The sequence below is a fragment of the Hylaeus anthracinus genome, unplaced genomic scaffold (genome assembly GCF_026225885.1).
Source record: "Hylaeus anthracinus isolate JK02 unplaced genomic scaffold, UHH_iyHylAnth1.0_haploid 0, whole genome shotgun sequence".
NCBI classification, from domain to species: Eukaryota; Metazoa; Arthropoda; class Insecta; order Hymenoptera; family Colletidae; genus Hylaeus; species Hylaeus anthracinus.
This window is the reverse complement of record NW_026533254.1, coordinates 21,201,290-21,218,383: the sequence shown is the minus strand read 5'-3', so window position 1 is coordinate 21,218,383 and position 17,094 is coordinate 21,201,290. Positions and strand designations below refer to the sequence as shown.

Sequence of the window (17,094 nt, the reverse complement as noted above, 5' to 3'; positions counted from 1 at the left end):
TACGAAGGCTCGAGACATACAAGTTTTTGACTTAGGAAGGTTCAACTCGTGAAGGTTCGAATCATAGAAACTCTTGATTTATAAAGATTCGAGTCATACAAGCTTTTGACTCATGAAAGTTTAACTCATGAACCATAGAAGTTAAATGATAAAAGTTTTCGATTTATGAAGGTTCGACTCATAGAAGCTCTTTATTTACGAAGATTCGAGTCATACAAGCTTTTTACGTATGAAGGTTTAACTCATGAAAGTTCGAATTGTAGAATTTTCCAATTTGTGAGAGTTCGACCCATAGAAGCTCTTGATTTATAAATATACGAGTCAAAGAAGCTTTTCACTTATGCAGTATTAACTTATGAAAGCTCGATTGGTAGAAACTTTGAACTTTTATAGGTTCAAAATCATAAAAGTTTTCACTTTATGAAGGTTTGATTCATCGAAGCTTTCAACATATGAACGTTCAACTCATAAAAGTTTGAATCATAAGTTCTCGACTTATGAACGTTCAAGTCATAAAAGCTTTCGCCTTACGAACGTTCGATCAATACAAACTTCCAACAAAATTCACCCTTACCTCAAGAAATTACTATCCACTCCTTTTCTAAGTACCAAAACTCCCTAAAATTTGCTTCCATCGGAAAATGCAATCAACTACGGTTCGATGATTCACGCCTAAAATGTCCCCCCGTTCCATTCGCTACGCCGTAAACGCAATCAGTCGCGGTGTTCGAAGCAAAACGAGTCAGCAGTCAGCGACGATCATTCCTGCGATTTAGATAGGGGGGGGCCCCCGCGAATGGCGCCGGAACACAGTAGTCACGGTTATTGCACCCGCTCGCGCTGAGCGCATCGGGACCATTGGGCGTGCACGTGACTCGGTCGCACGTTTGACATTGTTGGTCCGACCGAGGAGGATCCATTGTTCCCCCATCGTGCGAATCGCCTCACGGACCGGCCACGCCGGCCCCACAAATAATAACATTTCTGCGGGACGATAAATAAAACCAACCCCCCCGGGCCCCTCTCCGCCCCCGAAAATACACCGAGCTGGCGCCACTCGGAGTACGACCGCCGCGATGCATACGGAGCTGCATTCTCTCGTTCGATGCGCTGACGTAACCGAGATGTTCCGCCGATAGGGTCGGGTACTTTATGTCATAGCCTCGAGCCTGTGCTCGAGCAGGAAATTAATGGAGCACACTCGAGTGTGCGTGTTTACATGAGATCATCGTGTACGCGGCACACGATCCTGAAAAATTAGACTTCTGGGTATCCTGAGGATCTTCGAGACGATTTTGGGGATAGTTTGAAGATGTTTCTGTTTGGAGTGTGGCAGTTGACGGAGTGGGAAATAGATGTTAGGGGAATTAGGAGGCTCAAGTGTTTTAGTATCCACTGCATACTGAAAGTATACGAACACTTGGCTTTTGAGGTTTCGGTATCTTAAAACAATTTTTTAATTAAACTAATCATACTGTCGTATTCAACGTGTCGAAAACATCTGAACACTGACCAAATTAGCCGCTTCTTCTTTCAAAATGTGCGTTTTTGAATGCACTTCGTCAACAAAATACAAATCAAAATATTTGAATTCGTCTTCTATATAATTTTTGGATTTTTAGGAAAGAAACTTAAATTTCTCAAATTTCGACACTTAATTTTGTTCTATTTTTCCTCCAAAAAACTGTGATTTTTTCACCATTTTATGACGCGTCTCATCATGAGCTGAATTTTTTTTCTACTTTTTCTTTTTAATTGATTATAATTTTGTTTGTTTCTTTCGCATTTTAACTTTGCTTTCCCCTATTATTAACATTGAATGCCTCATCTTTATCTACGATTCGAGTACGAGAGAAATTCAAAATTACGGAGCAACGAAACGAAGGAGGCTGATTAGCCTTCGAGATGAAATTATTTCTCCCTTCCTGCGGTAAAAATAAGAATGCATAACGACCTTCTGAAGGAATCTAAGAATATTTCTTGGTAATTAACGCGTTAATGAGATTCCATCGTTGTTTTAAAGGAACTCTTCTTCTCCTTATTTTACGTCGTGCATTTCACAACAAACACCGTAATAATTCCGTGCATTCTCTGCAAATAATAACCATATCTATGGAGAAATCTGCAATATTCAAGTGTAAGAGGTAAGACTGGAAAATCAGATAGAAGAGGATACGTTGTTAATGTTAACCCTGAAGAGATTGCAAACGTTTATGGAGATGCGCGTTTTAATAACAGTTTGTAATCAACTACCTCGAAAAAAGTCTATTTTATTTAAGAATGTTATTTTGTCTGTTTCTTTTTCTAATGAGGTTGTCAGATGGAACCAAATGCAAGGAAGAAGAGTTATAAGAGAGATTTATAAGTAAACCACGTGATAACATTTTTTTATCGAGAAACCGACTTCAGAATCGTGTTTCTCGATCCCAAAAACTTTGAAATCCATATTTTGGGCGAGATTTAGAAATAAAAATTTTTTGGTCGAAATTAGGCAAGGCCCAGACCCCTTGGAATTTTCAGCTTTTGCAACTATTTATTGTTTTACTTCGGAATCTCAAATGGAAATTCGATGAAATTTTTACCGAATGTTCACCTTCATAATAGCTACCCATAAAAAAATCGGTGACCCGTTAGAAAAATTTTAAGGGCCTCAGAAAAATTCGTAAGTGTTTTTGAGGTTTGTGATCTTTGACTCGAATTCTGAGGGTGATAAAGCCATCTGAGCGTGTGTTAGCATTCAATAACTTTGATTGGGCTTTAAAAGAGCTTTCTAGCGCCGTATGGATGGAGTAAATCGCTTAAGAATTGAGGAAGTTACGGACGTTTAAAGTTGGCTAGCCAATCTTGGGTTACGATTTTGATCAATTTCCCCAGGGTTATTATAAGGAATAAAAAAATGTTATCCAATCATCACGAAACTCGGTATCTATTGGTTTACTTGGGCGCTGAATCCGAATATGATGTTATTTTTCCTTAAAAAAATTTTCCTGAGGTAGTTTGCTTAAAATTTTGTACAGTTCTTCGGCGATAACTTGAGAAATAATTTATCCCTTATCATTAATAATCATTTATAATTTTTTAATTTATAATTTACTAAATTCTTCGCATCGATTTCAGTGCAAATCGATAATAATATTGGCAAAAATTAAAATATTCATTTTTTGGCTTTTAAAATTCAAAGATTGGTCGGGGTTTTTCGTTAATATCTCCTTAACGAAACCTCGGACAACATTTTCGCTAAGGAAAAAGTTGTTTCAAATTACCCCTCGAACCACCTCTTTCAAAGACCAACATTTCTAGGCCATTCTGTATACACCATAAATATAATCCTGTTAGAATTTACTCAATGACAAAACGTGCTAAAATTACAGATGCTCAAAGATGAAAAATGACCGCATCGACTAAAACGATCCTCGCGAACAGTAATTCTCGTTTCATTCTCGTGTCGCGTGGTTGTACGCAAAACGGATCCAATTATAGAAATCTACACCGTAATAGTCATAGACCACAGGAAAGAAGCACCTAATGCAAATGCAGTGACTCAGCGGCATAAAGTCTGAGGTCTAGCAGAATTACAGCGCGAACCGTGTCGTTTGTAACGCGACAGGGCTTACACGTATCGTCCGCCCGGATCCTAATGGAGCAAAGATTACTTATCTCGGGGCAGTGAAAATGCATTCCTATTATTCTTCCTAGACTCTACGTTACATTCTCGACGTACGCGTACGAAACGTTGCGCATACCCCTAGTGATTCTTACTCTTTATGCAACCGGGGCTCTTTGATCTCGACGAACAACCCCGATGATAAATTTGGTTTTAATTAATTTGCTTCTTTTGGTCGGTGTAGAATCATACATGTAGAAACGGTACTTGTGTTTGTTTTAAAAATGACAACGTTTTGAGTTACTGTATGTATCAGATTTTCGTCAGGTATACTTTATAAAAATTAAAATAATTCGATTCTTTTAATAGAATTCGTAGAGCTGTATCGATATAAGTGGAAAATGAATTGTTGTCTCAAAGGCTCCAATTTTAAGATTGTCACAAAAGAATAAAATATGCCACACAGTTTAACGTCAAACAAAAATGGTATGGCTAAGCCTTCTCATTTTGCAAAATAATATTGTTATTAGACGTTTGCTATATGTATTCATTCTTTTTTTTTAAATTTTAAGAAAATTCTTGTTTCTGTAAATGAAATCTCGCCTTTGAAAAACACAAGTTATTTTTCAGAACATATAAAATAATAATAATTTAATAAAGTCTCCTTCTAAATCATTGAAATGAATAATGTTTTTACATACAAACGTATAAATTATTTCTGAAAGGGCAATTTTTATAAATGTAAATAAATGATTATATAAAAGGGTTAGAATGTAACGCGTTCTTTATTAGAAAATATAAAATGGTAATAATTTAATAAAATACCCTTTCAAATATGCTTTCAAATATACAATAATAAATATATAAAACATATAAAATAATAAAAAATATTTAATAAAGTGCCCTTTTAAATAATTGAAACGTATAATATTTTTCATATACAAACGTACAAATTACTTTTGAACGTGCAATTCTTATAAACATTCACTAAATGATTACATAAAAGTGTTATAACGTAAGAAAACACGCTTTTCATTAAAAAATATATAATTCAAAGGAACAGTAACCTAAAATATAAAATAAATGACTATATAAACGACTATCAAAATTGTTATTAATTTATCAGACTCGTCTTTGAAATGAAATAGAAGTGCCAAGCTCGTGTCTACTCAAAAAAATGTTCCATGGTACCTTCCTCTAGCTCGTGTGATAAGGAACAGGGATAACCGACTAGCGCTTCGACGGAATCGCGAGGCGAAAACTCCCGGTTCAGTAACGTCACGCAGGAACCCTTTGTCGACGTAGCACGCGTGTTCGAAGCGCGTGTATATACGCGCGTAATCCTGCCGCGGAAAGAGATAGCCGAAGGGAGGGAAAAAGGGCATTCGCGACACAGCAGCGGCGAGCAGCAACAGTAACAGCAGGAGAGTCTCAGGTGGCCATTTAAGGCACGGACATTTCGTTCTGTCACCGTGTTCCGTGTTCACCGTCGGCCAGCGTTGCGAGGAGGCCACCTACGCGCCGGTGGTCCTACCTCCCTTAGCGGCTGCATTGTTTTATAAACGGCCGCCATTTCTCATGATAAGGAGAGTAAAACGAAACTAGACACGGGCCCTTTCGTCGGAACGGAACCGAGGGAATCCGGTCGGTGCCGTCACAATTTCGCGTTTCACCCGCTCCGCCACTTCCCCATCCTCCCAGAGGAGAAAGGGTTTCTTGTTTCCAGTCCTTTTTCGATACTCTTTTTCCCTTGAATTTCTTCTGTGCTCAGGTACGTCCACGACGAAAGCAAGCAGAAAATTAAGGAAGCACAAAAATTAAAATGATCTAAATAACAGTACTTAATTCGAGTATCTCTGTCGTGCATAATTGAATAATGTGATTTTAATAATGTCAACAAGTCAGGAGACAAAATTTAGATTTTCACCAGAAAGAAAGTCCACCTTAAGGGATGGAGCGCAAAAATTGGAGTTACTTCAATATAATAGCGCATGAATCGAGTATCTATCGTGCACATTTGAATAATGAAATTTTAGTAATATTAGCAAGAACCATATTAAAATTTAAAAAACAAACGGGGACGAATGAAAGTGCTGCACGTTGCATTTTCCTTATACTCGTTGGAAATCAGCCTACGGAGGTTGTTCGGGGTACCATCCGCTGCATTGACCCCAGGGTGAGGTCACTGCCAGCCAAGGTCCTGCTTAAATATCACCGGGATCAAAGTGTTAATCGCGGGACAATGTCGGCGTGCTCTCTCGCGATGCACCTACGCGTCGGTGCAGTCCAGCGCCCACGCGTGCGCGTTTCGTAGGAATAAAAGACACGGATTCCACGGATCGAACGAGGAACGAGCAGCACGGAAATGCGGCGAGCCTTAGCGCATAGATGGGAGCGAATGATGAGGTGAGTTACTGCCAGCCTACAGATGATTGGTAGCTGAGCAGGGGAGTTCGTTCGGATGCAACCAGCAATAGACGACCGCGAAATCTCTTGGAATTATTTAACCGTGTGACGGCGGAACTATTTTTGCAGGAATTTTCAAGAGGAGTAAAGGTGTGAATGTTAAAAAAATGTCAGTTTATAGGAAATGATAAGACGGAACTTTTTTGTATTTACAGTTTATTGGTACGACGTTTAGTTTTAGACATAAAAATTCAGAACTTAGAAGACATTTTTCCTTAAAATTCAATTTCTGCAACGAACTTCTAACTTTCCAATTTTTATTTTCGAAACTAAGCGTCTTATGAATAAATTGTAAATACAAAAAAGTTCCATCTTATCATTCTCTATAAGTTTATATATTTTTTAAATCGATTTAACCAATACAAACATTTCTTTGAGTCATGAAATTTTTTCTGATATTCAATTTATGCAACGATCATCCCACTTTTCAATTTTTATTTTCGAAACTAAGTATGCTATGAATAAACTGTAAACATAAAAAAGTTTCGTTACATCATCCCCTATAAGCTAATTTTTTTTTTAATTGATTTGAAGAATATAGACATTTCTCCGAGCCCTTTTTCCGGGGACGTATATATACGTTCTTCGCAGTCAAAGGGTTAATATTGAAACGATACACATAGATTGGAAGCATGCAACAATCTCCTTCGCTTCTATTTGTTTTTGATATAGCTCCTTCAATTCTAAATATTTTTCAAAGATTTTCTTTTATTTTGAAATTGAGAAAAAGTGTCTTTTTTACTTTATCCATTCCCTCCCCTTATCCATTTTACTGTCTTCTTTGTCTCCTTTCTAATTATTTCTGTTTATCGTAATTAAACATTACACGCCTTGATAATTGTGCAAGTTAAATGTCCACTTGCATACTACGTTTACACAACTTCGCTAAAACAAAGTGGAGGGGAAGTTGATATTAAAAATGAAAAACAAAAATGTCTACATGTCCTATTGTTCCTGATTGGTTACGGTGATTATTGTGAAACGATTATTTATTCGTGTTTCGATTAGAATCTCGTTTGAAATATTTAGTTAACGCACTGGCAAAGACGTAAAAATCGCGGCAATATTATCAGACAAACTATCTGAAATGAGATATGCGTTTAAAAAAAAAGATGTTCAGTACAGTAGTAAAATTCACAAGCCGCAAGAGTATCCACGAAACGAGACGATAACTTAATCGTGGTCGATGATCACATTCGTCTCTGATTATTTTTGTCGTCCGATGCCCGTAAGTATCGTAATGATTATTGATTACCCTGTGATCGTGGTCGTTAATCATTAGCTTAATTATACGTTACCCGCTTCTGCATGAGCGGACGCGCGTCGTGCTTTCACCTGAAACGAGAATTTAATCGCGCGGTTCCCCCGCAATTTAAATCGCGGACGTCGCACACGCGTGAAATAAACCTAACCGTGGCTGTGCGAATAAAGCAAACACGAGGGAAACTTTACGCCCAGCATTTGCGCAATTAATTGGACGCCCCACGTGCGAAACGATCCACGTACTTGCGCCAACATTTTTAATGTACAGGGTTTCCCGAATCAAGCATTAGGATTTTTAATACTGACGACCAGAGTGTTTAATTTTCAGGTAAAATATCACGTATGTGAAACGTTAATGCGACGCGTATACAAATGTTACAATATAGCTGCTTCTATGAGGCTGATACAAAGCATTATAATCTTTCATCTCGAGCTAAAACGCACAGCTGTAAATCCATCAGAAAAAGTGATCGCTGTTAATATATGAATCAATCTAAAACACGTCGCGATATATTTTCCATTCCGTTATCAATCAAGCGGTCTCGAAACAACTTTCAAAAGAAGTCGTTTTTCCGTCTCGATTCCGCCTTGGTCTCATTCATATTGCATGAATTTATCGTGAATCGTGCTCGAGCATTCAGCTTCTTGCGATCATTCATGTAGACCATTGATTAATATGTATGCGAGACATAATCTTTACTACTGTTGCATCGCCGTTAGATGAGGCTGTAGGAGGCATACCGTTACACCGTGTAAAACGTAAACGCATCGCGTGCAAGGAACTTGACTGTACAAGCTTTCGACCACGTACACGGTAAATACGCTGCTAACAAGGGCCGCGCTCGTCCCGAGACGTTCGTTGGAATATTAAGTTTCGGTAACAAGGGTGGTGCTTTGAGAGAACACGCGAGATGAGTATGTGCAATAATTATGGTCGTTTTTATTGACAAGCAAGCGATCAATGGTATTACGATGGCGGTAGAAAGAGTTTCCAAATGGAGGGATTCTGGTTTTGAGTGGAGAAAATGTTAGATTGGCACGAAAGTTTGTTTCGTTTTATTAGTATTTAATGTATCAGTGATATTTCATGTTTCATGTTGTATAACTGATTTTGTTCTATTAATGTTACAACATCCATTTTTAAGAGATAAAGTTGTTTACTTATATAAACTAGACCTTGGCGTATTTTAACTAAAATGAAAATAAAAAATAATTATTTGAAATAATTTATTTCAGACAGTTATTTGAGAACAAAAGTATTATCGATTCGTTTTAAATAGTAGCTATTTCGAGCAATGAATTATTTCGTGGTTTTTGTATTTCTAATTTAACGACAGAAGTAATGCTAAAAATAATATGCAACAAAAGTTATTTATGTTAGAAATTTTTACAGTGTTTTGCTCCCCTAGAGATCAAAAACTGAGATCGTTCAAAAAGTGCAATATTGAATGCTGTTAATATACATACTGTCTACGCGGAAATACTGTCTGAATAGGTTTGGGGTAGTTCTTGATGGGGACAGAAATATTCAATATCGTTAACGTACGTACTATTTGAGTAGGTTCTCGCTCAATCGAAAATGCATTTTAAATAATTATAAAATAGAATGACATGTTATTTCAATGTATAACGTACAAAACATAACGTAACAAAAGACCTGGTGTTAAAAATCGCAACTTGAAAGTTCACCGTATGTGAGTTGTAAGCCCGCACGAATCCTCAAAACAGCTTCAATGTTCAAACCTTCATCTGGTAGCTGAACCGAAGAGATCGAAGTGGAAAAAGAAAACGTATCGCGCAGGGAATAATAAAATATCTGTTTTTCTTCGTTTATGACCGCGCGGTGATCGTAAAGTTATTTTAAACTTCATGAAAAGTCAATGTAAAGACAAGTGCGGTGGGATCGAGGAGCGATAGATCCCGAAGCGCGTAACGCGATTCAACTTGAATACGTGTCGTAACGTTCGTGGGCCCCTCTGATAAAACAACGCTCTTGAGCCAACGTTCACACACGGTCTCCTGATACTCGACAGCACTTAATCGGCGCATGAGCCACTCGAGCGCCACTCGAAATCATCGACATACCTATCGCAGTTGAACCTTCGTATCGGTTGTTCCCATGCATGGAACATTGAAACTTTCACGCAGGTTTTACTCGTCTGACGCGTGCAGGCCTATACTACTTGCCGCTGAACGTACCGTAACGCGTGAGAAAAATGATAACCATGTAACGATGCCGACATTGCTATGCAAGATATGTTGTTTATTCGGAAGACAAAACACGCTTTAATTTACTTATCTGTTCTTCGTCTGTGTATACACAAGTACGAATTTGCATAAACATTATTGTCTAGTTGTTCTTCTTTTTGTTTTATTTTTCCTGCATAGAGAATTCCTGTTTGACGATTGTGAATATATGATAATTAGATTGCGGATGTATAATTGTATATGCATTTATGACAAATGGAAACATGGGGAAATGTATGAAAATGTGCATAGATAGAAAAATATATAAAACTAGCTGTGATCCGCGATTTCGTCCACGTGGAATACTATTCTTATTCTATATTACGTATTTACATGTTAAATTTGCAGTTTGTAGATACATGTATGGAAACGAGGCAACTTTAAAACAAAATAGTTGTGTAAATGAGCATATTAAGACCAAGTATGAAGTAAATCCGACCACGGACAAAATATGTCCCATGCAAATATCGCAACCCCTTTTCACCCCTTCAGGGGTTGAATTTTCTGAAATGCCGAAATAGGTGTTTCATTAATGACATCAAACAGCATTGAGTCCAAGTTTCAAGGAAATCTGACGTTTCGTTTCGATGCTACACGCCAACAAAATGTTTTCATTTCAACTCAGTAATCGGTGATTTCACATGTTACATGCGTACACGTCCGGATGGTAGTTGCGAAGTCGTAACCGCGTGCCAGCAATTCTTTTCAGAACGATCGAAGTGGTTTCTGCGTACATGTCCGAGGCGTTCCAGTAGCCGATCGACGATTTTTCCGCGATCGAGCGGAGGCGATCGTCGCGTACCAAGAAGCTCCTATCGCGAAGGCCGCTGGAAGACAGGCTCAACATGCGTGACGCGATTCCGCGCGCGAGGCGCGTTTACACGCGCTGGTGCACAGATGCCCGGACCGAGCGTACGCGCGAGCTGGCTGATTTATCGCGTCTCGGGGCCCGTGCGCGAGGCGTTCCTTATCTCCGCCATTATCTCGGGAATTAGAGAAAAATCGCCACTTTCGTGGGTGCGTCCGTTTCCTGGTCGGTTCGCCCGCGGCCTCGAAGAATCGCGGGTCGATAATTCACGCTTGTTGTTCTGGTACTTTTCGCCCGCGCGAGAGATCGCGTGAGAACGACTGCGAACGTTCGTCGTTGGCTGGAATAGTTGAACATGGGATACGTGGAACGTCGATTATCGGAATTAATTGGGGAGATTAGGTTGTATAGAGGAGGAGTAGAAGTGTGGCGAGGTTTAAAGGTTTTTAGCTGATTGAGGAGTTGAGATTGTTAGGCGTCTTGGTTTCGAAGCGATTTGTATCTGATGCGCAGTGGAATAGTTTAGGATTGAAATGTTTTGGGTATAAATTAATCAATACTATTTGTGGTTGAAGCATTGTTGTATCGAAACACAGCGGATATGGATGAATTTCAATAAAAAAAATATATATATATTATAGGATTAAAGCGTTTAGAATTTGAGCATTTTACAATGAGAAGTAAAATGGTATTGAAGCATTGTAGAATAAAAATATATTAGCATTAATGTGTTTAGAATTTGAGCATTTTAGAATAGGAATCAGAGTTGTATTGAAGCATTGTAGAATAAAAATATATTAAAATTAAAATGTTTAGAATTCGAGCATTTTAGAATGAGAAGCAGAGCGTCATTAAAGCATTATAGAATAAGAACACTTTGTTTAGGAATCATTTTAGTATTTGGAAGCATTTTAATATCGGAGCATTTTATGATCGAAACATTTAAGCATTTAACGTACTTTGCTCATCTGTATTCTATCTATCGGAACGTAAATTAATTCAATTAATTATTACTCCGTTTCTGTACCAATTTGTATGCAACTTATCTCGGGGCGTATCGCGTTTTAACGAACTCAGACGGATTGGTAGGTTCTGAAATTAAAGTTCCAGATATGCCAGCGATCGAAGGCGTCTGAATGAGATTAACGGGTATCGAGAGAAGTTGAAATTTCACTGATAAAGACGATCAGCTAAAGTGCTTCCCACCGTTAGTTATTCGACGTCGACAAATTCCCTTAATGGCACAACTTTCTATTTGTTACAGAACGGTGAGGGCCTCTTCATCGGGGCGCCAGGAAGTTGGTACTGGCAAGGTAAGATTCCTTTTCGATTCACTGACTCCAAAGTTCAATCTAGATCACCGTTTCCCTGTCAGAATTACCTTAACCCTTTGCACTCGGATGTCCTTCTTGAGGAGACATTACAAGTCTAGCAAACTTTGTTAGTAATTATCGGATCTAGGCGCTGATGAAAAAACATTTATATGAGATAGGTATGACCGCACTTCGTATTAAATGGTGCAATTTGAGGAAATATACGAGCAAGCCCAAGAATGTAGCCTAAAGGAATGTGACTCTTAATGCATATCGATATTTGTTTTAAGCTTTACAACATATTAGAAAAATATGAGATATAAAATTTTTATTTCTTGTCATAAATATGTTCCCTCGATGTCTAAAGATCAATATAAACCAAATATTGCAATAAGTTACATAGTTTTAAAGTTAGAATATTTAATACCACGCGATTCCTGTTTGCATATTTTGCAATAATATGGCTCCGAGTGCAAAGGGTTAATGAATGATAATTTGTTTGATATTTATTCTAGATTAATTATTGTACATTAATTATTTATTCAGTTATTTCTCGACTTTTGTTTAACCGACTGCCAAGCGTTTGAGGAAGCGGAATTTAAAAACTATATTTTGCCGAATATCAAATGTCAATTTTATCAAGGTAATTCCGTGTCAACGCATATTGCCGCCATATTGCACACCTGCAATTAAGGTGTTACATTTGAAAGAAGACCTGTAAATTTGAAGGCATCCGATACAAAAATTTAATTCTTCTAGATTCCAGCTGGCTAAGAATTCACTAATTTATTTCGATTCATTTGCACCACTGTTACGTATTTACCAGAATTAATCCTTTGCTGTCCTATGCTGAGTGACACTCGACAGAACTGTACTGAAATCAGAAAATCTGGACTGCAAAGGGTTAAGAGGTGAATCAAAAGGCTCGTTTGTCTTAAAAAAAAACGAAGTAACAGAACTCCTGTAAGAACCGGAAATGGAAGGTAGCTGACACGATTCTGAACAACAATTTCCTTTTCAAAAATGTCGATGGAGGCTTCATTTTTGAATTATTAACGAAAAACCGCCGATCAATCACAGTGCCCGAGTAACGCACGCTTAGCCGCGAGAGTATAGGCTCGAGCTGCTATTGGCTGCCTATCAGCTGAGAGCGCGCTGCTCGGGCGCTGTGATTGGTCGGCGGTTTTTTGTTAATAATTCAAAAACGAAGCCCCCACCGACATTTTCGCAAAGGAAATTGTTGGTCAGAATCGTCTCAGATACCCCCCTTTTCCGGTTCTTACACAAATTCTGTAATTTATACTAATTCCCAGTGAAAATTCCACGCAATAATCAAAATACAAATTTCGAGCTATCCTTAAATTCTCTAAATTCTGCTAAAGTCTCGCTGGAAATAATTGGGCTTGTCTAAATTTTCGATCTACAATTGCATTAAAATCTACCCGTCCCCCTTGAGCCCACACGCTAATTGGTTGGCGAGAAGTCACCTTTCTACTAATAAAGAGCCGAAAGTTTCGAGCTTCGATAACCCCTGGGGCGATGGAACGACAACCGAGAATGATTTAGAGGAGACATTCGTTAAACAATTCCAGGTCAGTTATACTCGATCAGCACCGATATGAGGTTGCAGTTCGTTGCGACGACGTTCACTACACCTGAAGCAGAAGGATCAGGTACCGCGTACTTTCAGGCGCCCTTAAACGAACCAATCAACGTTGTCGACTTAAACCAGCCCTTCTAAAACCTCTAATCAGCTGCCATACTCTTAACTACGGCTCCCATTAACAAGTCTTGCTTGACGCTCGAGAAACTTATGTCGGCGTCCATGAAAGTTTACATTCAAGGATTCGCAACTCTACCGATGCTACTGGTGGCTTTATTACGCATAATTTGTTTGGTATAACGGCGCGGACAATTTAGAAAACGCATTCAAATGTATTACACTGCTGCTCGAAAGTATGTGAACACTTCCTTAATTGGAGTAAATTCCGTTACGAATCTATGTATTAATGGAGATCACTTATGTTTCTATGTTTAGTTTGTGTCGCGTAAAATGGCTCAGCTGTTATGCCAGACGAAGATATGATTCTAAAGCCGCATATTCGCATCAGTGGGCGTCGACGATGTTCGATGGTGTCCGAAATTTGTCCCAAAAGCGACGTGACACCAGTGATCGTACAGTCTGCGTGCGTTTACACTTGCTTGGCAGTGGCCCCAATTAATTTCCATTAATTAATCGCAAACGCCCGCGGTCATCCGGCTTTTCCGCTCATGCGATTTCACCGCGACATTAACAAGACACCTGTGATTAATAATTCGATCGAAGCCGCGCGGAACTGTCACGCTCAAGAGCGTCGCGAAAACGCGGAGAGGAGCAAAGGAGAAAAACACTTTTGTTCGTCGCAATGGTCAGATTTCCAGTTACCGCGAGGCAATCTTGTATGCTTGACAGTTTGAGGTCTTGTACGCCACCGTGCCACTCCCTAAGAGTGATTAATATCCGATTGACGATTAATTCACCGTGTGCTAGTATTACTTATTAATTAAACCACCAAGTGAGTCGAGGGTAGCAATCTCTAACGGGGCGGGGGCCTGCTTTTCACAGCTTCGTGTTGCGGCAAGGGACGGATGTCTAATCGACCTCGGATGCCATTCGAGAGCTGCTATTTAATTTACAGTATGCCTGGCAGTAGCGAGCGAAGTAACGTCGCCACTATTGCGGATAGAACTGTTGCTTAGATGCTAGATTAGTCATAATGTCCACGCAGCTTACAATTCTGTTCTTTTCCCAACCGTTTCTTTGACTGCGATTTCGATTTGTTACGCAACGACAGGTTGTAGCGTTCAGAATGTCCGATATTGGGTCGAGGTAAGATTTTTATTGGTTACTAAAGGAACTTTGAGGCGAGAAACGTTTTAGAACACAGATTTTTTAAATTCGTATGAACCTGTCTGTAGCTTCTTGACCGACTCTTTTCTGCGATAAAAAGTGGAAGATAAATTCTAAATTTCGTGCTAGATGTTATACTAGATTTTATAACAGAAGTAGTTCAGTTTTAGCAATACCAAAAATCATACTATTATTCTCAGATAGATTGAAGAAAATAATTTAATCACCAAGCAAATTGTAGGTTATTCCATCATCATTCTTCAAGTATTATTTAGGTTTGAAGTATTTTTATGAGGGTAGCTAAATGCAGTTGAGCTTCATTTTTTATACCACTTTGTATAGAGGGTGTCCCAAAAATGTTGGAGGTCCATGAAAGGGGTGGTTCGGGTGATTTGAAACAACTTTTTCCTTAGCCAAAATGTTGTCCGAGGCTTCGTTAAGGAGCTATTAATAGAAAACCGCGACCAATCAGAGCGCGAGTATGCCGGTGGAGCGTGGCCTATACTACTGCGGACGTCTGGTGAGTAGCCTACACTACTACGGCCGTCCAGCGCGTAGCCTACACTACTGCGGCCGTCTAGTGCGTAGGCTACACTACTGGGAGCGCTCCGCGAGGGTTTTCTGTTAATATCTCGTTAACGACGCCTCGCACAACATTTTGGCTAAGGAAAAAGTTGTTTCAAATCACCCGAACCACCCTTTCCAAGGACCTTCAACATTTTTGGGATACCGTGTATATGTATTTTCTTTTCTACATGACAGAAAGTTTCTCTGTTCTTGACAAGGAACTCTTTTCTGCGATAGAAAGTGCAAGATAAATTCTAATACTAAAAATAGTTCATTTTTAGCAGAGTCAATGATGACACTGTTATCCTCAAACAAATAAAAGAAAATAAATCATCAAGAAAATTATAGGTTACTTCATCATCATTCTTCAAGTAATATTTAGGCCTGACCTATTCTCATCAGAGTAGCTGAGTTTCATCTTCTACATCACGTGATATGAAGTTCGTTTGTCTATCTATCTAAAAGGTTTTACCTTCAACACGACTTGCCAGAGGTTGATTCAGTTCATTTTGGGAAAGACTTGAAAGTAACATCAGCAATGGATGACGAACATCACCATTACTCTTTTAGAGCACAAACTTGGTTACAGGATAGATCTTAAAGATTCATCAACGTCCAAGTATGGAGACATGGAGCAGGGGTTGTCTTGCGAGATCCATTTATCACCATTTTGTCATTAGCCAATTAAAGAATTGTCCATTAGAACAAGAACGACAGCAAAAACCACACACTTCGTTCTATCGATTTTTCCGACTCTCGTTTAGAGCACGAGGAACCTATTTATCAAGATGTTAGACACCATTAGTCACTACGAAGTTGAAACTGTTGCAGCACCGGATTATCGTGTTGATTGCTTGACCATCTGAGGAAACTGTGCACCAGTTGTAATTATCAAATCTTTTTCACTTCTTCTGAATTACCCAAGAAAATTATCTAAGATTTTCATTTTATTCCTCCATTTTAACATTAACAGTATCCGTTTCGGAATTTTTTATCGCACGAGTTTTGGCAAGAGTTATACGATAACGAGAATCTTGTAGGATGGTAGATTAGGTACATTGTATGTAAATAGTTCCTTCAACAGGGCATTTTGTTTGTTACAACCTAGTTATTGAACAGTTTGAGCACTAACATGAAATCATTATACATAGCATCCCGAAAATAGATAGTTAAACTTTGGGAGTTTATTTCACAAGTGTTGAGGATACAATTATGTCTGAAGATGCTTCTATTTTGATTAGAAGGATTCTTAATTGGCAATAGAGTTTCGCAGACGACACAATTTCCTTCGTGTTCATGGTAAACAATTCTATTACTTTATTGTTGTGAATACAAGCATGATCTAACTTTACTGATCCTTGAATATTTCGACAAATCGAAAGGACCATATTTTAACACTTTTTTTATAAGAATAATATTTGTTGAGACAATTGAAACCTACATAATGTAACGTTTACCGTTATTATTGCTAGTTGACAATTTTTACCAACCCACACCTAACCAGATTTATTTTTAACCGACTTCGAAAAGGAGAAGGTTACTCAATTCGACATGTATATTTTTTTTTCGAAATCGGTTATATTTTTTTCCAAAAATTATTTTATCTTCAACATCTTTCCTTCGAAATTATGTTATTTATATTCCACAGTAGAAAGTCCTGTCACCCACACGAATAGCGTAGCGATCAACGTGTTAAATTAATTTCACTAATACTCACAATCAATAACAATACTTTCAACCTAAAATTTTATTTTCACAATTTCACGACATTTTCGAATCCTCAAATCTAAAAGAAACTCCAAACCTTGACCATTTATTTTCGGGACATCCCATGTACCCTTTACGTTTGTATGTGTTTGGTATTGTAATTTCGAGTAGTGACTTTTGAAGTGGTTTTTATTTTTAATCGTAGTCAAGAACGAAAACGTGTTTGGGA

At 38.4% G+C, this 17,094-nt stretch overlaps 1 protein-coding gene across 2 annotated transcripts in view; it reads left to right on the top strand.

Annotated features, from left to right (window-relative positions):
- The window catches only part of LOC128886141 (integrin alpha-PS2-like), a 111,668-nt gene that overhangs the window by 84,665 nt on the left and 9,909 nt on the right, over positions 1-17,094 (top strand). Inside the window, exons 6-7 of one of the 2 annotated variants that reach the window (XM_054140756.1) lie at positions 11,653-11,701; positions 13,294-13,374. In XM_054140756.1, the coding sequence (XP_053996731.1) occupies positions 11,653-11,701; positions 13,294-13,374 (130 nt within the window). The remainder of the gene's footprint in view (positions 1-11,652; positions 11,702-13,293; positions 13,375-17,094) is intronic. The other variant, XM_054140765.1, reaches the window with a different exon arrangement.